Raw genomic sequence first — 22958 nt, forward strand, 5'->3', positions numbered from 1 at the left:
TTTACCGCAAAACCACTGTTCAAACACGATGATTCATAAAGTATATATAGCCACTAGTGTTATTTAAGCGCAGGTTTCTTTGTGAACAAAGTCGCTCGACTCTGCTTTTATCGGATGCAGTTTTGAACTTCTCCCCTTTACATTTGTGGCCACCATTTCCGCATTCTTTCACTCTGTAGGCGGTTGAAGAAGGAAGCTGCGGAATACACATCTAGGGATTTCACAGCCTGGTATAAGCAAATCTGCCCTCGAAGTCTTAACTCAGCATTTCCCTGTCTCAATACGGAAGTAGTGAGCGGCGAGATGAAACTTTGCTAACTGGCCTGTTGAACCAAGTGTGCTTACGAGCCAGAACCCACAGACGTAAACGTTTCAGGTTGTGCTGAAAATAGATTAAAGAGATGTTCTAATTTGAAGACGGCTTTTTTCGCTTGGGCATTCTACACAAAAGAATGTACTGTTTTGTGCCGCTCCGAGAACATAGTATGTGTTAGGGCTTACCAAACTTGGAGATGCTTTAGGGAAGTTGAGTCGCAGGGCCACAAGGAATGGTGAATCACAATGCAGCCAATCACATCATTTGAACGCGTCACGTGGTATGCAAATTACGGCACTCGTTTGACTGAGACGTAATTTGATATGGGCAATCGGTGGGAGATCTAAACGAGAGACGGCATAGGGGTCTCTGCTCGGTTAAAAGGTAGTCAGTATTTTCCCTCGGCTGGATTTAAACTAACGATGGCGGGACTCCGAGCACCTAAGGCTGGCTCTGCCAGAGATGCACAAATCAGAGTAAGTGCAATTTAACTTTCGCAATGTGCAAAGTATGTTAAAAGCAGACCTCTCTTTCCATATGTTTTATTTCACGGTTTAGAATCCGGAAATTTGCAAGATAAGCAAGACTATCCTATTTCTCACCTACTCAGCTGTTTGTGTAAAACATGGCAGGATGACTTGATTTCAGGTCGGGAAGTTAATTAAATTCAAACTGCCAGTATTTCTTTGTAACGTACTTCGACTTGAAGATATGTTCTTGAAAGAATGAATCTGTCGGATTAGAAAGTTGAATTGCATTAAGTAGGGGGATCGGAAAAGTGGTCTCTCTACTTGTAGACAAAGTTTCTTGAGTGTACTGAGAAGGTTAGAGTAACCGTAAGTTGAGGTGATTAACCATCTTGCCTCAAATTGGTCATTATCACGTTTTATCAGCAATAGTTAATCTCTAGAGATAACTTCCTGATTCCGTGGCAAGTGTGGTTTTGTGGAAGTTCTTTTTGGTCGCTTTGTTTTTATTAACAGTTTGTTTTCAATTATACACGGATGCAATGTGTATAACCATTACTTTTGACAGTTATATTTTGTTGTAAAACACATTAATGTAGATAGAAATACGTATTAGTAACTTCCATTGTAGAAACATGAACTACAGTCAAGATCTGGTTATCTTAATCGTTTGGAGACTGTTGATTACAACTAGCTGGAGGCAGATGGTTGGTGAGAAAAAAAGTGCTTATAATACAGTTTTGTTTTCCATTTGATAGTTTGTTTACGTGAACATATCCGCAATGTCGGAATGCCTTAGAATTTGAATGACGTCACGAGTCACATGCCGCCACCGGCTACCTGTGTATATTTGGGCATGAACATATATCTACTATGACACTGATTTACTGGCAGCAAGTGACGTCAATAAATGCTCGGTGTTCCTCATCGACCAAGCAAATGTGTATTTAAAATGGTAAGCGTTACACACTTTGTGGAATCAGTAAAGATATAGGTGGAGACAAAGAGACAGTCAGACAGACAGAGACATACAGAGACAGACAGAGAGGGTTGATACGATAGGGGAAACATTGTGACGAAGTTGAGAAGGGTACTGAGAGAGAGTTGTGACATGGAAACGTTTCAGAGTCCAGAAGCAGAAATATCTACGAGTGTGTCATTTCGCATTGCAGAATATCTCCGAATATTGCATGCAAACTTGGTACCAGATTCCAATTCAGCTTGGTTTTGTAAGAGAGAGAGAGAAGAGAGAGAGAGACACACAGAGAGACAAAGACAGAGAGACAGCGACAGAGAGAGAGAATGCGGGTCGGGAGTTCGGTTGATATAAAATTATATAAGACTAAGAGGTGATTGCAAATGGACAAAGCGGGACAGACCACCATACACACGGACAGGGAGACAGACAAAATACAGAAATATCTGCATATTTTTTTTTTCGCAGTATATCATAAGAGAATACACACGTTCTTGGAAGCTGCTTCAGGTTTAGTTTGTTGCATGTGGCTGTATTAGCCATCCAGCGGCCGAACGTAAATAACTGCCACGCCACGGGTCAATGCACCCCCATTGACCATGGTCCAACTGGATCCTGGACATTATTAACGTCCATCCAGAACATGTCCAACATGACTTTCTGCTGTCTGGGCAATGTGAAGAACTAATCATGTCACGTGGTACTCTACATTCAAATGCGTTTAATGTTCTCGGGACACATAGGTTATAGAAATTATTTGGTTTGCAAGGAGATAATGGTTTCGCAAGGTTGCACAGCCGAACGTTTAGATTTCCGTGTCAAGAACGTGTCAGAAACGACACAACAGGAGACCAACAGCAAGTGGAGCTGTTGCGCCCCATCGTGATTGTAAACAGCTTATCTTTTCTAGGAATGCATTTCTGTTATTTCTATTCGTTCTTAATCGTAGAATAAGTGCATGCTTTAAACTTGCTGACAATCGCCAGCAACCATTTGCATGATATAAATCTTGCTGGGATACCATGAATGCACTAAATGTGCTGTGCGTGTTCATGAGGGAGATGGCCGAGATTTGATTGATGTAGACTGTTATTATGCATCGTCAACTATCCTCCCTAAGGTCCTATAACAGTTTTATATGTCTGTGATGGATTAGTTCTACTGTCATTTGCTGACCGAATGTGGTGCAAGTATGTGTATGAATAATGGGAAACCTCTACAAGTATGATATAGTTTGAATACTGTCCATGCGAGGTATAACTGTGAGGGGGCGGTGGGGTAGCCTAGTGGTTAAAGCGTTCGCTCGTCACGCCGACGACCCGGGTTCGATTCCCCACATGGGTACAATGTGTGAAGCCCATTTTCTGGTGTCCCCCGTCGTGATATTGCTGGAATGTTGCTAAAAGCGGCGTAAAACTATACTCACTCACTCACTATAAGATGATTACAGAATATTCAGCAGGTAACGTCTTGTTAAATTTCACCCTGCGTCTCACTTCATCCTTACTGTGTTAATTCCTAACGCCGTAAAGGTTGCATTATGTAATAGGAATCTTACTTATATTCATTGATCGTTTCGTATTTCGGGCTACCCGCGAAGACCCGGGTTAGAAATTGATCCTCAGTAACCCATGCTTGTCGTGAGAAGCGACTACACAGGATCGGGTGATCAGGTTCGCTGACTTGGTTGACATATGTCGTACTGTCCCAATTGCGTAGATCTGTACTCATGCTGTTGATCAGTGGTCCAAACTCGATTATTGACAGACTGCCGCCAAATTAATGTAGCTGGTATATTGTTCAGTGCGGCTGAGTAGTCACTGTATTTCAGTCCTGTTGCTTGCCAAACCCCATCGCCATAAGATACAGATTTTTATTATTTAATAAATTTACTCCTCTATACACCCTAAAACTGAGAAAACGGGATGAAATGTAATTCCAATATAACGACCAATGGATCTAATCATTCCTGTTCTTTGTCTACTGACATGTGTGCATTTACCATCAACGTTGCAGTAATGTTCCATTCATACACTCTATGTAGACAGTATCCTCATTCACGACAACGCGGGGACAATCAAAGCCAGTCTGCGCCTCGTCTTCCTCTTTATCAGCAGCAAGCAGCCATGTTGTTCGAGGCGATTAATCTTCACGTTCGCTGACTCCCATTACACAGATGCCACCCCTACCGTTAGAGTATGCACGTTATGGATGAAATGCATTTCTTGTATGCTTGCCACCGAGGGTGTCATATAAAGAAGCGTTCATTAAGCCGTTACCCAAAAAGTTGCTGATGGTGTTTATTGGGAGGTCGATCGTGTCATGGCTCCTCGCATCGCGTGACGAACGTTTCTTTAAACTGTAGCGTAAACAGAGCCTGCAGGTTTTGCAATAATTATATGCGTTGTGAAGATGGTATGAATTGTTATGAAATACTGTGTTGATGTTTTGATCACATTTATCGTTTTCGTTTCTTTGCGTATGAAAAGAGAAATATATGCAGAAGTTGCATTAACTGGATTTTTAAAGATTACTACCTTGTAGATATAAAGCGGGATAAATATCAGCTTCGGTATCAGCTGCAGAAGCCAATACACCATGTAATACACCATATTTATTACAAATAGCCATAGAGCCTATTCATCCCCTTCCTCACCCGTTCTCCTGATCTTAGACTCTTGCACAGACCCTGAAGCATAACAAAGAAAGCCCATGAAAGTCTAGAAAATGGGGCAAGTCTAGATTTCCACAGTTTCAGGAAGAAAGTCTCATGGCTTATTTTCATTTCATATTAGTTTCTTTCACTATGAACATTTTTCAGTACAATAAGTTCATTTCAGGGACTAGTTGTTAGGCTATCCTAATCTGCAAATTTGCACGTAAGAATTTACTCATTGTATTAACCATGGGGATCAATATCAAAATCATGCATTTACGTCATGTAGAATAACGCATAGTCTCTGAATACGTATAATTTTGATAGTAATGAATAAACCCGTTTATATTGTAAAGAGAACCCAGTGCCTTGGGACATAACCTGGGGAAATCTAGACTTGCTTCATTTAAAGCTTTAGCTCTGCAGAGAGGGATGGGCATATTCTGTCATACAGACCCTGGAACAAATACATCGAAGAAAACTCACGCAAGTTTAGACAATGTGGCAACTCTAGATTTCCACAGCTTTTGAAAAGGTGAAATTAGGGAGAAGTAGACTTGCTTCATTTAGAGGTTTATCATTGCAAGGAAGGCTAGACAGAAGGGACAATAATGTGGTTCAGGGACTGTGAGACACGACTACTACATCATGTTATATATACTTGTATAAATACATAAATATACAAATACATATCGAGTATTTTTCTGAAGTTCTCATGACGGAGATTAAAACGAGTCCGTGCCTATATAAAACGATTCCCTCCCGTAGTCTCATCAAGATACGAGGTGAGATGTAAAAAGTCGTTTACGACGAGGTAACTGTATATTTGCAAGTCCCATAAAAACTTTCACCAAATACAGATGTTCCTTGCTGTAACCTGATACTGACAGGATAGTGTACGTGAGGGATTGCCTGGGTGCGCTGGATTATCATGATAACCCTCACGAGAAGAAGATATGTGATACATGTATATCTGAATGCCTCCAACAAACCTTAAACGCCCACCAACGGCGTTCTGTGGTTGTAAAATCAGTTAAAACGGTAGTCATGGTGACTGCTAATTTCAGAAACTCTTACATGTCTTCCTCAACCTACTTTAATGCCATCAAGATGCGCAAGTGACGCTTTTAATTTAAAAAGTTGCTTAATCAAAACCATGGACAGCTGAAATTGAAAAAAATCGCCCAAGATGATTTGTGTAAATATCATAGTTGCTTATTTTATAATCCAGCGTTCATTTTATGAGACACATTGAAGCCTGTGAATATTGTGATAAGAATCACCTTCAAATTTATCCGTCAGATCTGTCTAAATGCGAGTGTTAACTTAGCTCAGAACGTCTAACGAAGAACCATCGATTGTAGTGTGTCTGTATCCTCAAAAGGAGTTTTGCTGACGCACGGCGAATTGAAATCGCATTTCAGCATCTCACGTAACCTTGGAAGAGCCCCAAGAGAGACTAAACTGGTTAAAGTTTCGCAACCTCCTCGAGTATTTTGAGTGTAGCGACTGCCTTCCATTAACCGAAAGCACCAGGTAACTGTCTGCAACTTGATCCGGTTTGTTGAAGAACAAAACCTAGGAATGTTTTAAATTCTAACCATTTCGTCTGGCAAAGAGCCATATTATCGGGTTTCCATTTCAAGGTGAACTGGTTTTCAGCTAGTCGTAACTGGTGACAGGTTGATGGTTTTTGTGAGGATGAACAGAAGATTTTGAAACGTCAGTTAGAAGAAAAACATATATATTTAAGCACATTTTCACGGAACTATTAAGGCTCATGGTACTATTTTCTTTCTAATATTTGATATCTCCAGTTGTTCCGACTTGCACATTACTTACATTGTTGTAGAATACATTACTATGCAACTGAATTGTTATAATTATTGGCCACCGTTGCCATTTTGAACATCCTCGCCGGTAACCATTACACTATTCAATGTCATGATCAGATAGGGTAAACCACTTTTGAGGCATTTGCAATCATGGCTTAGTATGTCTTTCTGTGACATGATAGTTTGGCGTTCTAAACAATCAACTGTGATTTCGTAGTAATATTCATAATGTATGCCCGTGGATTTATTATCTTCAAGACCTCTGCGTACGGGGCTTAAGGGCCTACGCGTACGTGAAGTTTAAAATTCAGGAGCTTCCAGGAGCAAATTATTTTCTACAAAATGCATGTTTACAATGCTTTCATGTTTTTACATCATGAAATCTGATATTTCGATGTACTAAGGATGGCAAGCAGCAACGCCAACAGCTGCTGGTCCGTCAGGCGGCGGGGCTTATCAGAGGCAGTAACTCCTGCTCTTTGCGCACATTAACAAACACACTTCTTAAAATAGACCGTACATCTATGTTGGAATCACTCGGCAGCCAGGCCAGGTCGCCAGCGGTGATTTATATTCCAGACTAGTTGTTGGTGAGCAGTTTCAGAGATAAAGGAAGCATGATTTGTTGAAAAGGAAAATAATGCTTGAAACGTAACGCTCAGATTCCATTACGCGAAGCTTTATCAGGGAACTAGTCTGTCTCACCGTCCCAGAACCACATTATTTCCTTACTGCCAAGATCTCCCTGCAATGCTAAAGCTTTAAATGAAGGAAGTCTAAATTTCCCCAGGTTCAGGTTCTGAATCGCTTCTCTCCGAGGGACACCTTTCCAAGTTTATGCGTTTGAATGTTATTATCAAAATTATATACATTCATAGACTAAGAGTTTTTCTATCTGTGAACTTATGAACTTGAGGGAAGTTATCTATATTCATTATCAGACAAACCTCTTTTCCAAACAGACAATGTGTTTTTAAGGAATATTTATAATTTAGATATTAATTTTGAACTTAAATTAATTATATTGAAATGTGAGGAGTAGTCAATACTGGCATAATGACCGTACATAAATAGACTTAAGTATGTTTTGAATATATATAATAAACAAACAGGTGTTATAAAAATGCAGAACGTGTGGGTGACTATTGACCATCAGCACGTGTACATGTGTGTCTTACTTCACTTGAAATCCGCTGACAACATTCCTTCAGTTAATATTTTTGACAGTCTATAGGAAGGTGTTTGTTTCTTTCCACAGACACTCGGTAACTTAGGTAATATACTATGAACAGTGAACGCTATAAGCGATGAACACTTGTGTGCGCGTTTTCTAACTCTGTAAAACTGTGATCCCGTTGAAATGTGTAAATGTTGACAGTAAATGGATGCCAATGAAATATTCTTTCGAACCAAACCTGTGGATCCAGACACACTCGTGCATGCTGGTAGATAACGGACGTAACTCTGCCAAGTAAGTTCCGCCATCTGAGACCAAATGACCAAATGTGGCACCTGAGCGTCATGGTATTAAAGCTGGCTCGGCAAGACGCTTTACTCATCTTGCATGACAGTATGAAGGCTGCCGGCGTTGTTTGTATACATTGGTGTATATACACATATGGTACGGGTTAAGTAGTCCCAAACCAACATAACCTCAGAACGACGTCAGTGTTTATAAGCCGATAGGTGTTTTGTAGACGTTAAGTATGGCAACTGCCAATGTAAGATGGCGTGGATCAACACTACTTCCAAATACATTCCTGGCATGTTCCTAATTATATTATAATATATCGAAAGTACGAGCAACTGTCCTGACCCAGCTGTTGCGATGCGATGAACAACTGTTCAAAATATGAAACGGATCAATTTCTTTAGCCGCTGAAGTCGTGCGAGTGGTGCTTAGGTGTGAGATTAAAATATAGCAATTGCAGTGATGAGTTTTTTGAACTGGATAGAGAATTATTGCGAGAACACATTACAAAGAGCAACCTTTATTATCAAAATCAAGGAATTGAGGAATTAAAAGGATATAATGTTCGGGACAATGCGTCCCACAAAGTGTGTTATAGAGATTGTCGTGATATTGTAATATGAGACGGGACATTCCACAACGGAACTCCTATATTTGGAAAGGCATACACACGACGAGTCCCCATAGACATACATGTTAATTGCACAGCATTGTTAAGCATACATACTTCATAGCTTTTCCATTGGCAGCCTGAATCCCTTTATGGAATACGGATGCAGTTTGATAACTACAATTTAGTGACAAAACTTCATCCTGAAATAAGGAACTGTCCTTCGGAACCTACCTAACCGTCTCTTTCCCTTTTTCAAAGAACGCCACACGCTTGGTGGATCTAAGAAGACATGAAGCTGTTTACTCAGCTAGTTGTTAATACCTGCAGATCCCCGGTTTCAAGATCATGCTCCAAAACAAGCGGCGTGTCTTGCTTACCTTTGCAGCGAGTTCTGCCCTTCCAGAACGTGTGGGGGCGGTTGAAGGATGAGGAAATGGTGGAGTTTGTGTGAGATAGATTCAAGGCTGTTCCTGGACCACTCTAAATGTCAGTTGGAGAAGATATAGTTTGTGCTTGTTGTTGATATACAGTGCATAGGGAGACCTGAAGCAGCTTCTTGAGGTTCATCGTCCATCAAGGTTGCAAGGGATATCTGGATTAGATTTCTTTTCAACCGTACTAGATGGCGTAGATTATCAGATGGCAGATTACCAATTAGTTATGTTGGAATGAAAAGACCTTTGGCAAGAAGATATTTCAAAACTCATTTTACAGGATAGAGCGAAAGATTTGCCTACATGTCCGTTGATTTGAAGCTTGGAAATGTGATGGAATTGCTGAGTGGTCACCTGCTGGTTTGTTTATTACAGTAGCATAGGTCAACCTTGGGAAGCCAAGTGGTTAAGACTTTCGCTTGTGAAGCCGAACACCCGGGTTCGATTCCTCACATGGGTACATATGAGAAACCTACTTATGGTGTCCCCTGCCGAAACATTTCTGGAATGTATTTTTTTTTTCAAAATTGGCGTAAAACCATATTCACTCACTCACTAAAATTCCGAGCTCAGTAACTTGCAGTAGATGAGTTGGACGCCATGACTGTACATAAAACGCTCAAGGTTCAGCACGTATCTCATAAGACAATCATGTCATAAACCAGAGTGTTCTTAACATGACAAGTCATAGAGGACATATTAGAGCATCGCAAGCACCTGTTTACATGTTGTCTTACAAGACTGAAAGCAAGGCACTGACGCTGCAAAATGTGGCATCGAAACAAAATAAAAAAGTAAAGGTATTATGTCGTGTTGTCCTTCATACTATCAACAAGTGAATGAGTTGAGTTTTAAGCCGCATTCAGCAATATTCCAGCTATATGGCGGAGGTCTATAAATAATCTAGTCTGGACCAGACAGTCTAGTGATCAACACTATCAGCATCGATCTGCGCAATTGGATCATCTGTCAGCCAAATCAGCCATCCTGACCACCCGATCGCCTCGCCTGTTATGACAAGCATAGTCGCCTGTTATGGCAAGCTTGGTTTGCCGGAGAGCCTATTCTATCCCGGACCTTAATGGGTCTATATCATCAACAAACTATAAACTATTCATATTACATTTTACAACAATCGTTTCAGTTAAAGGCTGTTTGGTGACATTTTTTACAAAAAACACGCGTCGGCTTCAATGTTTTTACATAAACAAGTATTATATTGAAGATAAATGTCTAATCTCATATTGTAAACGTTTAGCTGAGTAGAATCTTAGTGACGCTTCTTGGCATCTGGAATATTTCGGGGACTTCACTGATATGCCCCTATCATGTAGCGAACTTCATTCCAAATAACGGCGTGTTGCCATGGAAACTGGATAGATACTGACCTCACTCTGACAGTTAAGGGCAACCTTGAACTAACCAACCTTTGAAGTAGACATCAAGAATAAGAGATAACGGTTCTAATCAGACACATCACCACCAGAGAAGTCAGTTTATCTCGTATGAAAAGTGTGAGTCAATGCAGATATTGATGTGTGTATGATAGGTTTTGCATTCCATTCTTCTAATACCTATATATTACTCTGGCTACTTTGTAGTTTCGTTTTCAAGGTAAAAGATACCCTTGAAGACTTAATGAAAGTTCTCTTCTATGACTATCTATTTTGATGAAACTTGGTTTCGTCAGTTGTTTGCATATTTGGAAAACGTGTTAGCAACATGAGGTATTAAGCTGGAGGCTAAGCTATTTTACCGACATTTCGTTTGAAGTGACATAAGTGCCCACTTGCATCGTACATCAAAAATCAACTCTAAAGCGTTTCAGGGAAATAATGCACAAGCTACGGTTTTTACGATATGAAATTAGTAAACCATTTGAGTTCGTTATAACCGCAATTTACTGAATAATTAAATAGAAGTAGTGTCAAAAGGAAAGTAGCAAAATTTAACTCTTGCTGACGGTCGGTAATTTTATGACTTGAGTTTTAAGATCATATGAGAGATACACGTCTATGCAGGTTGCGTGCAATCATGTTGCATACTTTATTTGTATGCTGGTCCCTACTTACTTTATTAGTTTTGTGTGCTGGTCCATACTTCCTTTATTAGTTTTGTATGTTGGTCCATGCATCCATATCTGAAACGTCTCGTTATCTTCAAATAATATTAATGTGTCTCTGTCAGCGAGATTACTTAGTTCTTCGTTATACTGCCTGTCAAGGAGAGTTTCAAACACATTCGCCGTCACAAGCTCCTAATTCAAAAATAGGCTACTGAATATTTGGAGCATGAATCAACACCAAGTCAAGTAAACGTTTTACTTATGATAAAAAATCAATAAATTTAAGTACGTGAATACAAGCAAGTCCACGTAAAATAGTAATTTACATAGCAGTGCCTTGTATTGCTATTTTGTGTATAGTACAAAAGACGAAAAGTTACATCTCAACCCAAACAAAACACTCCATCAAGTGTCATACGAACCGACCACATAAACGTTGCTGAATCAGCAATATTCCAACTATATTACGATAGTTTGTAAATAATCAGATCAGACCCGCAAATGACCGACATCAAGAGCATCGATCTACGTTGTTGGGTACGATGACATGCGTCAACCAAATCATCAAGTGTAACAATACGGGCACCTTATTGGTCCGTTACGACGAGCATGCTATACTGAAGACCAATAGGTAAGACAGTAATAAATGGGTCAAGGTAGATAAGATAAGATAAGATCAGGTAAGATATTTTTTGCATAGCATTACATCAAGAAACAGTATCAATATTCTATAAACTACAAATATGAACGCAGTAGTTATATTACAAACATATAGAAATACAGATACATAAATGATATACATTACAACAGTTTATCATATGCAGTATAAACACATGGAAGCAATATGAGGCAAAACACAGAATTCATTTAAAATTGTAAATATCATGACATATTTTAGAAATAGTTTCGGGATTTCTGTTTGAAAATTGTTAAAGCTGTTGTTTTCTTGAAAGTGTAGCAATTTTTTTAATTATGAAAAGCAATGTTTGTAGAAGTGACTCCCTTTCTTTCCTATACTTAGTACAAGATGTTATATAGTGTTGTTCATCTACTAAGGCATTGCACGTTTAGATAGATAAAAGTACCTACATAACAGACGAATGTAAAAACGGAATTTTTTAGTCCATATATGCATCCTCCACTTTCTATATATAATTCAGTGAACCTTTTGAGTCCGATAACGGAAGTCTACTCCATGTTAAAAAATTCCAGTGGACAGCTGTTCATTAATTTTAAGCCCTCAATGAAAGACAGTCGGTGTGTATAATAGATACCAGAGGATACCATTAGTTCGATGTCATGCTTGCACGCGTCCGAATTCTTGACCATCAGCAAGGGGTCAGTTCTATGTCCATTCTTGCTAATGAGGCTTGAAAATTCCTTGTAGACAGCAGGTATTTTCATGAAGCCAGAATGTAGGGAGGTAATGGGATGAGACTTGAAAGTGATAAACAGATTGCCGGCTAGCAGCATGTCACTTAGATTAGCGCGATGTATCACGCTAGGCGCGTGTTTGGTGGAGAGGGAATTCATATCTGTTAAATCTGTCAGGAAAGGCCAGAGCTGGACGAAAGCTGTATTTCAATAAATCTTCCGGTTTAGAATTAACAGACACGTCAAGGTCAAGTCAGTCTCCGAACCACATTATTTCCACTAATGTCTGTCTCTCTCTGCTGTCCTAAAGCTCTAAATGAAGCAAGTCTAGATTTCCTCAGGTTCTGAATCTTACATCTCACCGGGACTCCTTTTGAGTTAGTATCCAAATTCGTTAGTATCAAAATTATACATATTCAGAGATTAAGCGTCAGCGTAAGGTTATGTTAATCGTGTATACAAAGATACATGAGCTCGTTCTCCAATAGACTGGAACATGTGGCTAAAGCAGTGATGATTAGTAGAAATCATACATTGTGCATTATATAGAAACAGCAAAATCAGGTTGACCCTAGAAAAGACTGGCGCACTGTCCGCTTATCTAGACTTGCCTATTACAGGAATGGCGCCATTCATCCAAAACGTACCATTCCTTGGTGCAAGTCTAGTTCGCGTTCGCCTATAAACTATTATCGTCACATCAGTATATTGTATCACAATCGTACGAACTCTTTCTGTCCACTTAACGGTTGAAGGCCTTTAAGCTTGGTCTGTGTGAACTCAGTTCCGATAGAGGTAGCGAAGGTAATCTAATCATGCTGTATCTTGACGTATAAACCACAACATGTGCAGTTGTCATTAATTACCCTAACATGTTCACGGTTATCTTGACTGAGTTGGTGAAGCGTTTTTCAACCGTTTCCTGTCCATGGGAACCAACGAGGGTTTCAGTGATTTTACCCAGGACTGGAATTACAAGGCGGAATGTGTGTAGTGCCAGTCCTGTCGCATGTAAGGTCATAGTGTGTATAGCTTCAGTGCGTGTTGACTGCAGATAATGCCTGTGATGGCTGATGTCAGCCCCTTCTGCTTGCAGTCAGTCCCTACTGTTTGTGGTGGGTTCCAACTGTCTGGCGTAAGTATCGACTGTTCAATGTCAGGACGTATTGTCTTGTTTTCAGTGCCACTGTCTTGAGTGATATCTTACTGGCTTGTGTCGTTTTTTTGGTTTTTTTTGGGTCTGGTGTCAGTCCCTATTGTCTGGTGTCAGATAGTGGTAAGCTCCGTATACAGTAAGGAGACTCCGTCTTTGCTTACCGCTCAACATCATGACATGGTCATTAAGGGGATGTTTTATGTCGGAGAACAGTTTTGTCGCAGTATATACTGCTTTAAGAACTGCATGCTTGGCTTGCAACCTTATCTAAAATTGTACCATGTTTTATTAAACAACATTGACGTAAATGTACCTCTGATTTATGAAGGCAAGAGGGTGTGGCTCATACCACATTTCATCTTGTACCCGTGATTTATTAAAGGGACAGGGTGTGGCTGATAATACATTTCTGGTCCTACAATGACGGATTCTTTATACATAGCTAGGGAAATTGCGTGGTCCCTTTATTTACTTGTAGTAAACAGACTCGCAAAATAGTATAAATTCTCTTACGGCGTTGCGTGCCTTATTGTATAAGGTTGACAAGCACTGGTTGGTAAGGAATGAGGCCAGTATTGTGAACTTACTGTCAGTCAGTCACACACACACACAAACACATGGACGCACGCACGAACACAGACACTGCACAAGCTCATGCTTAAGGATATCATAACCAACAAAAAGCTAGTAAATACACATAGGAAGTTAATTGAGTGATTGAGTGAGTGAATTTAGTTTTATGTCGCGACATTCCAGCTATATGGCGGCGGTCTATAAAGAATCGAGTCTGGACCAGACAATCCAGTGATCAACAGCATGAGCATCGATCTGCGCAATTGGGACATGTGTCAACCAAGTTAACGAGCCTGACCACCCGATCGTCTCGCTTCTTATGACAAGCATAGTCGTTTTTAATGGCAATCATGGATTGCTGAAGGCATATTCTACCCCAGGACCTTCACGGGTCGGAAGTTAATGAAGCATTCTGTAGAAATAACAATAATGGTAATATGCAGACTCGGCATGTCTTCATCCAGTTGCATAATTAGTAGGGAATACTTGTAATCAAGTATCGATAAAGAAAGCTGGTAAGTTATTTGATGAATCATTTTGCCCAACAACCACTTAATGTCTGATCCACGAAAACCTTGACCTAGAAAAAAATGTCTGCACAGATATTTCAACTCGATTTCGAAAACATAAACCGTGGCAAGTCCAACAGATCATGCTGTAGTGACAGCGCCGTGAACTTTATAATTTGATATAACATTATAGAAATACATCATCCCCCACGCTACCGCTACTGTGTACAAGAATCGGATCCGTGAAGAAGTGGCTTACAACTGGTATTCAGCAATCCACGTTTGTCATAAATAGGTGGTCAGTCTATTTGACTTAGTTGATACACGTCATCTTAGTCGTGTTGCGCAGGTCAGTGCTTATGCCGGATGTCACTGGATTGTTTGGTTCACAACCACCATAGAGAGGGCATATTGCTGAGTGCGGCCGTAAACAACAAACCTGCCAACAAGAATCGGCTTAGGCAGCATGGGGATCGAGTCTTTAACTGGAACATATTCACGAAACATCAACATACCTTGGTTTTGTAAGATCTTTCTTGTGTTTGCATCTGGAAATGATATTTCTTGGAAACTAGTTTCAGCAAGGTCTCCGCTTTGGTAATTTACCCAGAAATGTGCATAAAACAGGTTCTGGAAGGACGGGCTGACACAAAGTCGTTGCTGACGTTGCTTGAAATCGCTTGAAGATCTGCCACCACAAACATATGGTTCTTAAATGGTCGGGCTGAGACTAGAGAAAGACGTTTCGGTTCTAATAAGCCAAATACAAAAATAAACCCCTTTATTCCCTGGCAATTCGGTCACGACTTTTTGCTAATTATCTGACAACATCTTCATCTTGTCGACAGATTTACTGATTTCTGCTTTATCCCAACCACTTTTGCACATATTTTATCTATCATGTTCTTGACGTCACTTCACTCGCGACACTCTTCCTTTATATGGGAAGGAATGTGTGTTCGCAGTAACGATTCCTTGCTTTTCGAATGCATTCTTTCCTTCAAGTGTTAGAAGGCAATGTATAATTGCAGCGAGGTTTCCAACTCGCAAATATTCCTGCAGTATTGCTCGTTCACGGTAAGTCTGGGGTTTACCGTTTCGCGTGATAGGGTAAAGACTGCTCTCCGTTGAGCACTACCTATCGCCTAAGAAAAACAAATTCGCCACAGGAGGCGCTGATAGTAAAGAATGTTGTATCAGAAGATTTGCATTTACACATTAGGAAATCTGAAATTATAACTGCATGTCGATAATATTTATCGAATTAAGATTTAACATCTTAGATTAGTGATTCATACTCGTACGTTCATGAGCAGTAATGAACTCTTTAAGCACAGATTTCTTGTGAATAGGGAAGTAACTGTCGTCTTTATTTACATATTTTCCAAAATATTGGTGACAATGCTGGTCTGTGATATGGGTCTTTGTCACTTATCACTTGGGAATGTGTCTCATTGCCGTGTCGGTTAGTAGGAAGATTGTTTTGAGAAAACAGGAACCGTAAGAAACCTTATGTCACACAAATGGATGAAATTCATGTACCTGTGACACGCAACACATGTCATGTGTCCAGTCTTCGCCTTAAGGTCGTAAGATTTAGCGTATGTGATTCTGGGAACAAGCACACGGAGTGACATTGAAGAATAGTTGTACATGCCAATTTGAACATTGTTCTAGGACCAATGCGATTAAGATATGAAGGAGTGACCCAGTTTGTAATATTTAATATAGAAACATCTGGAAACGACTCCGTAGATGAAATATTCGCCCAACCATTTTCTCATGGTGACGCCTGTGTTATTTAAAAGTCATTCCTGTGGTAAGGAAGCTTCTTATACAGATTGTTGTCTTGTTATTGCACATACCTTTAGTACGTTCTTTTGTCGATGTCATGAAAGATGACTGATCCCATGGGAAAAGTTTGACACTGCCCATGGAACAACCTCAAACAGAATTAAGATGCAGTCAGCATGATACTTATATAGAGTGAGTGAGTGAGTTGTGTTGGCTGTAAAAGGGCAAAGTGGAAAACAAAGAAGGCAGGGCGTATGACCCTCCAAAACGAGCCTTGGGGGAACACTACAACGCTTTACCTCAAACGCCCCCATCACCACCACCAGGCTGACAGAAGGACATGGTTTTCTGAAGTTTTGCATTGAACACACACAAAAATATTCTGCAGAATATAATTGCTGTTCATGTGGGTATGCCTGTTTCAGCATTGTGCCTAAATTCGACCGATTCCTTGCAGACACGGTTGCTTCTTTGTCTAAAAATTAGATTGAAGAGACGCCTTCCATATAAGTTCCGATTGCACGTGGTATAATTGTATATGGCGTTTCTACAGAATAGATCACGAATGATTTTACCTTGAAATGATGTTTATTGATTGCTCCTGTTTTAGATTGATGCCTCATTCGACCCGGTTGAAGGCAGGAAATGTTTGGAATGGATCCGAGAACTTACTGGCGAGAATTTCGTCACAGATGCAGGCCCCGAGAAATACAGAGTAATGGATAATTTCTGGAAAGTGCTTCGCGATGGATTCTTACTCTGCAAGTATGTAATTAAATGGTGGATGGTTATTAGCTGAATGACTGTAAGCAGGTTGATCTGTTGCTTGTTTATTTGTTTATGGCGGTAAATAAACGAGTTTGGTCCTGTGACCAGTAGCTTGAGAACCGATCTGTACACTCCGTTTGAATGTAGCCTCAATTTGCTGTACAAATGTGCTTATGCAATCGTCATATCGGGGTTAAAAACATAATATTTCCTAGGAGGCCTTAGAGCAAACTATCACTTTGTCACAGCGACGTGACGTCATAAACAATGCTATGACGTCACGTTTCTTCTGGGACGTTGCGTTGTACATGCGACTGCACCGTGGAGCCATCATGTTTGAAAGTAGATGTTGGTGTATTTTCCTCAATTTGACGACTTCGGTACTAAACAGAATATTATATTCGTGTCCTGATCCTACCATCTTTACGACACTTCTATGTAACTGTCGGTATATCCCTCACTCTCGCTCGGTAAATACCAACATTTAGGCACTCGTGTCGTAAACATGGTATGACTTGGGTACTCATGTAACATCCTCTATGCATAGGGACTTCATTAACTTGAATTGATCGAGTTAACTGTGATTCGAGTCAAGCAGAGCGTCGGAATATGATTGTAGTGTTGAACAGTAGGCCAATTTCACTGAAATATCCACACACTGAAACACAAAACTATATCAAACTGGTCTCTTCACACCAGTACGTACTACTATCAAAATTTACATGCATGCTTGTCCTTATTACATGTATGCTTCGTGAAAGTCAAAATCATGCATGGACACACATACACGCGCGCGCGCGCTCACGTCCGCACGCACACCCGCACCATCTTCTACATTGTTTGCCAAATGAATTGGAAAGGTGCTGAAATAGGAAGTGGAAACCCACGAAGCGTTTACGGTGTAACGTTTTCCTTGGATCAGACCTGACTGTTAGCAGATACACATTCCTCGACACGACCATTACGTAAATTGTCCTCATACCTATGCCAGCAAGAGGGGATGTACGATACATCAACACAATATCTACCTTTGTTACAGACTACGTGGAAAATTACATACAATAGTTTGTTTGGTGTTTAAGGTCGCACTTGACTAGTATCCATCTATGGTCCGTAAATAATCGATAGGGACCAGACAATCCGGTGGATGATATCATGAGCGTATATTTACAATCCAGGGATCAACAGCATGGACATTGATCTGTGCAGTTTGGTACAATGACATGTGTCAACCACGTCACGTCCCCCATTTTCATTAGTCGCCTCTTGTGACAAACAAGGGTTGCCGAAAATCAGTTCTAACCTGGATCTTTCAATTTCACATGGTGGATCTCCACGCTGTGAAATACAATATAATTCGCCGTTTTCGATGCAGAAATAGCACCAACCAAATTGATTATGTTTTCCTTCACTAAATGATATAAAAGCAACATACGCATTTGGTCTTACTAACAGATAGTTTTCACAAACATCAAAGTTTCTGAGCTGCAATAACTTTCCACTATGGGTACGCTTATGCCACCATACTTAGGTTGTAGGGAGATTATATCTCTCTTGACTTTATCTGGTTTAAATTCCCACACAAATTTAAAACATTTCTTGATTCTATGACATGTTTAGGCGGGCTTGGCACACTACTGAATAAATGCTTTTGTTTAGTAGTAATAATAATTGTAAAACAATATTTGTACCCATTGGTGTGAAGGTTCTCTTTATCTAATGTTTCATGTCTTTTTTAGTGTTATCTTATATATTTATGTACTTCAAATAAGGCATAAGATATTTTCTCAACCAATATCAAATGCAATACTTAATCCTATTGGCTTAAAGTTTGGTTGTGTCCTGCCCAACTTGTTCTCTTTACAGTTTGTATCATGATCCCTTTTTGGAATTTGATCTTTCTCTGCGTTCATGAAAGACATCATGTAATCTTGTACTTTGCTTTACAATGAACAACACTGAATGTTAATTTATCTTTCACACAATAACACAGTTAGCTTGACATTTGAAATTATCCTCAGATTTATTCTCAGAAACTACGTTATTTGAGGTAGTTAACCACATAAGTATCAAGTCGTTATCTACACCCGTCGGGTTTCACGTTAGAAGAAGAGTGAAGCAAGAGTCGTTTTCGAAAATCAAGGAAAGCAAGCGACAAGCAATGGCCGGGACGTTTTCTATAAGTCAAGGTCAGCTAACCTTAGTTCATACGCAAGATGAGAGTTGTTTCCCTTTGCATAAAATTACCCGTTGCCATAGCATCTGCCTCGTCAAATCATCGCACAGAAACCTAAATGTTTCGAGTCATTCGAGTCGGTCATTTTAGCTTTCGTTCCTTTTTTGTTTAAAATAAGCCACAGGTAGATACAAGTTAATGTGCAAAATGTAGCTTTTCAATCTAAAATCGATTTCAATGTATGGGTTATAGATATATACTCATAAGCATAAGAAACGCAATTTGTTTATCGAAACAGGAAACAAGCTCGGAACCCTTAATTGTAATGAAGATATATAATGAAGATCGGTGGTGTTATCAATAATTTTGGTTGTGTTTTGGAAGGCTCGAATAAAAAAAAACAGAAATAGAAGGAATCACCAATACGCACTACACCAATGAACACTTGGATAATATGATGCACACATTTCTCGTGAGATTGAACATGCGCGAACTGTCACCTTCATTCATGGATATAAGACTGCACAAACGTTGGGTCTATCAATCCTTGTTCAACAATGCCACGTTTAACGCAAATTGAAAGGAACAAGCTATCGGATGTTTGAAAGCTAGAGTGACTGTCCAAAATGATGCCCGTAAAATTTTGAACTGAGGATCACCACTATTTACCGTCTCCAGCATCGATACAACTCGACATAGATGGTCTTCGTCAACTTAATCATGTCATCAGTCGTAGTACCTAATGGAATGTCTTCACTCATTGTTTGTCCATCTGACTCTATTTATTGGATTTGAGTATATATACAACTATTCATCAAACAGGGAAACACACAATGTCATGATAAGGCATTTGAAACTTGGCATTGACAGCCATTGGCAGATCATACATTCATTTCCTGCACCACTATTACAATATTTAGACAATAAACCCAGACCCAAATATATTACTGCATTGATGCATATTTTCAATATTTCCATAAAATATGGATAAGTATTTCTCTGGTTGCACTTGAAAATATAAGCTACCTTCGTCCCCTGTGGCTATTTGCGATGGCTGTGCCGTGTGGCCTGTCCGGTTTCCCTTTTAGTTTGCGCTGCATTAAGAAATCCGTACCTCCAATTTAGATAACATCCCCCTTGTCTTACAAATGGAGTGTATGGATATTGCAAAGGTGACTGAATTGTGCAAGATTGATTGCAGTTGTTACTGCTCTGTGCAAATGGACCCATGTGCCTTGGCTGATGTTGATCGCTGCTGGTAGTCAATCCTAGTGGCTCAGGGATGTGTTATTCCTTCTCAGGACAAGGGTATACATCTACGCACGCTCTGACTTGGACATGACAACACGTAAAATATCTTAGCCCACAATAAATCAATTTAAAAGATGCAAAATTATTTTTATGTATGTATTCGGTTTTTAGCCAATCGTTTCATTTCTTCCAGGGTATTGAATGTTGTCGTGCCTGATAATTTGAAGTGCAACTTCAATGCACCAACGTTTAGACCTACAGCGAACCCTCAGTTCCAGGCAGCAAGAGAAAGAGAAAGAATTGAACTGTATAACAGAAAACTGGAGGAATTCGGGGTCGCACCAGACAACTGCTTCTTAGTGGACTGCCTTTACGAGAGAACCAACCTTTGGCAGGTGGCTGCCAGCATCAGGGCATTAGGAACAGAGGTACATACTTCTTCAGATGTAATACATGAGTATAGTGAGAAATCAGTCCTGATTTTCTCGAAACGTCCCGATTACTTTGCACGCTAAGCCTTAATATAGCATCATAGATGAATATAGAACCATTATACCACCGTATATTACTTCTACTACGACATAAAAGCAAGAGGGATTGCAAGATAGCCTAGCGGTTTAAACGTTCGCTCGTCACGCCGAAGACCCGCGTTCGATTCCCCAAATGGGTATAATTTGTGAAGGCTATTTCTGCTGTCCACTTTCTTGACATTGCTGGGGTATTGCTTAAAACGGCCTAAAACCCACTTATCAGATTGTTCCTTTTCCGAAAAAAATACCTTTTTCATGAAATCTTCATATTGTTCTTTTTAGTTCGAGTCCCGCCCATCTTTCACCGGCATGCGGTGGTGGCCCCGCAAAGCAGAAGCGAACCCCAGGAATTTCTCAGAAGAGGTTCTCAATGCTGGAAATACTATCATCAACCTTCAATACGGCTCCAACAAGGGTGCCTCTGCCAAGGGCATGAACTTTGGCAAGAAGAGGATGATCATGAAGGAATGACGACACAGATTTCACATGTGGCGTAGTATTTCAGTTATTTCGATTTAGGTGTCTTTCTTTTCAAAGTGATCTGTTCGTTTAAATGTTGCTCCGAAGTCTGTTGACAGCTTGCAAGCAAGATGATAAGGTCATGATGAATATATTGAAATATTTGGCCATGGAAAATCATTTCTAGGGGGGTTAAACCTTTTTGGCAAAACGTTCATCAATTCACTGCTTGTCGGTAGTGTCCAAAAATATGAAAATTACATTGTTTCGTTGGATCGTAGACTCGTAAGATTTATTATGACATCATCGAGGAATCAAGTCTCCGTTTGCAACAGGGACTGAGCATGAAGAAATGGTTTCGGTTTATGGAGCATAGGCCCTCGTGTCTATGCTCAGAGAGTAGGCCGTATTGTCTTATCTAGAACTTTGATTCGGTGTTCTAATAGGCACGGCAACAGAAGAAAAATTAAATCTCAAATCATCACTGCCGACATAAAAGATTTTGATAATACACATTACCTGGTGTAGATTTTCCTTTGTGATAAGTTCGTTTCCTTATTCCGTCCATCTCACTGCCCACTGCACAGAACCCCTGATTGGTGGCCGAAAACGAGGCTACAGCCAGAATCCTTGACAACACTGCCAGTCCGTTAGCTATAGAAGTGACGTCATCAACACTTTTTTGAAACGTCATGAACAACTCTACCTTCAATCCCAGTTACTGCCTTTGTGTTGCTCACAAGCGGCCTCTTGTACACTTGTCAATATTATTTTGTAATAAATGAAAGTTTATTTATACTTCACGAAGGTTGTATATGTTTTTTTCGCCTGTGTTATCTCACAGATTTCTCAACAAAGAACTACATCATGCATTCATTAAACTACGCTTATATCGAACTGATGGATATAAGGATCGCGACTTTCTGTATGTTTATTCAAAATGCATTTAACGAAACTAAATCCCTAATTCCCTACATGGGTACAATGTGTGAAGCCCATATATTGTGTCTCCCGCCGTGATATTGCTGGAATATTGCTAAAAGCGGCGTAAATACATACTCACTCACTCAGTCATTCGAACGATGCTGATTATGTTAAAGCAAGAAGTACCATCAAAAAATGAGGGCGAATGTAAAATGTTGTGACAGAATACATCTGAAAACAACAAAGACAAATAATTCCGTCATAAACGGTTGCTGCGTTGTGCAAGTTCCACAGTATCGAACTTGCTTGACAACCACTCAGTCCAGGGGTGGTGGTGTAGCCATGTGGTTAAAGCGTTCATTCATCACGCCGAAAACCCGGGTTCGACCCCCCTTATTGGTAGCACGTGTGAATCTGGTGTACACCACTGTCGTATTGCTGAAATATTGCAAAACGCGGCGTAAAAACATACTCGTTCTCTGACTCGTGAGAAATGTGCTGAAAAAGACCCGAGTTCTATTCCCTACATTGGTGCAATGCGTGAAGACCATTTTGGGTGCCATCCTCTGTGACACTGCTGGAATATTGCTAAAAAAACCTTAAAGCTAAAG

At 40.0% G+C, this 22958-nt stretch overlaps 1 protein-coding gene across 1 annotated transcript; it reads left to right on the forward strand.

Annotated features, from left to right (window-relative positions):
- The first annotated feature begins 602 nt into the window (after positions 1-602).
- LOC137286738 (myophilin-like) lies at positions 603-22226 on the forward strand. The gene is made up of 4 exons (XM_067818720.1): positions 603-792; positions 16850-17004; positions 20628-20862; positions 21247-22226. Exons 1-4 carry the CDS (start codon positions 739-741, stop codon positions 21433-21435), a joined length of 633 nt encoding a protein of 210 aa, XP_067674821.1. The 5' UTR covers positions 603-738; the 3' UTR covers positions 21436-22226.
- Positions 22227-22958: the final 732 nt, after the last annotated feature.

This window comes from Haliotis asinina, chromosome 6 (genome assembly GCF_037392515.1).
Source record: "Haliotis asinina isolate JCU_RB_2024 chromosome 6, JCU_Hal_asi_v2, whole genome shotgun sequence".
Classification (NCBI taxonomy): domain Eukaryota; kingdom Metazoa; phylum Mollusca; class Gastropoda; order Lepetellida; family Haliotidae; genus Haliotis; species Haliotis asinina.

Bases quoted from the DNA above. Each gene is read 5' to 3' on its own strand.
- LOC137286738 (XM_067818720.1), top strand. From the start codon at position 739: ATGGCGGGACTCCGAGCACCTAAGGCTGGCTCTGCCAGAGATGCACAA. The intron at 17,005-20,627 runs GTATGTAATTAA...CATTTCTTCCAG, and splicing joins GATGGATTCTTACTCTGCAA to GGTATTGAATGTTGTCGTGC. The intron at 20,863-21,246 runs GTACATACTTCT...TGTTCTTTTTAG, and splicing joins TCAGGGCATTAGGAACAGAG to TTCGAGTCCCGCCCATCTTT.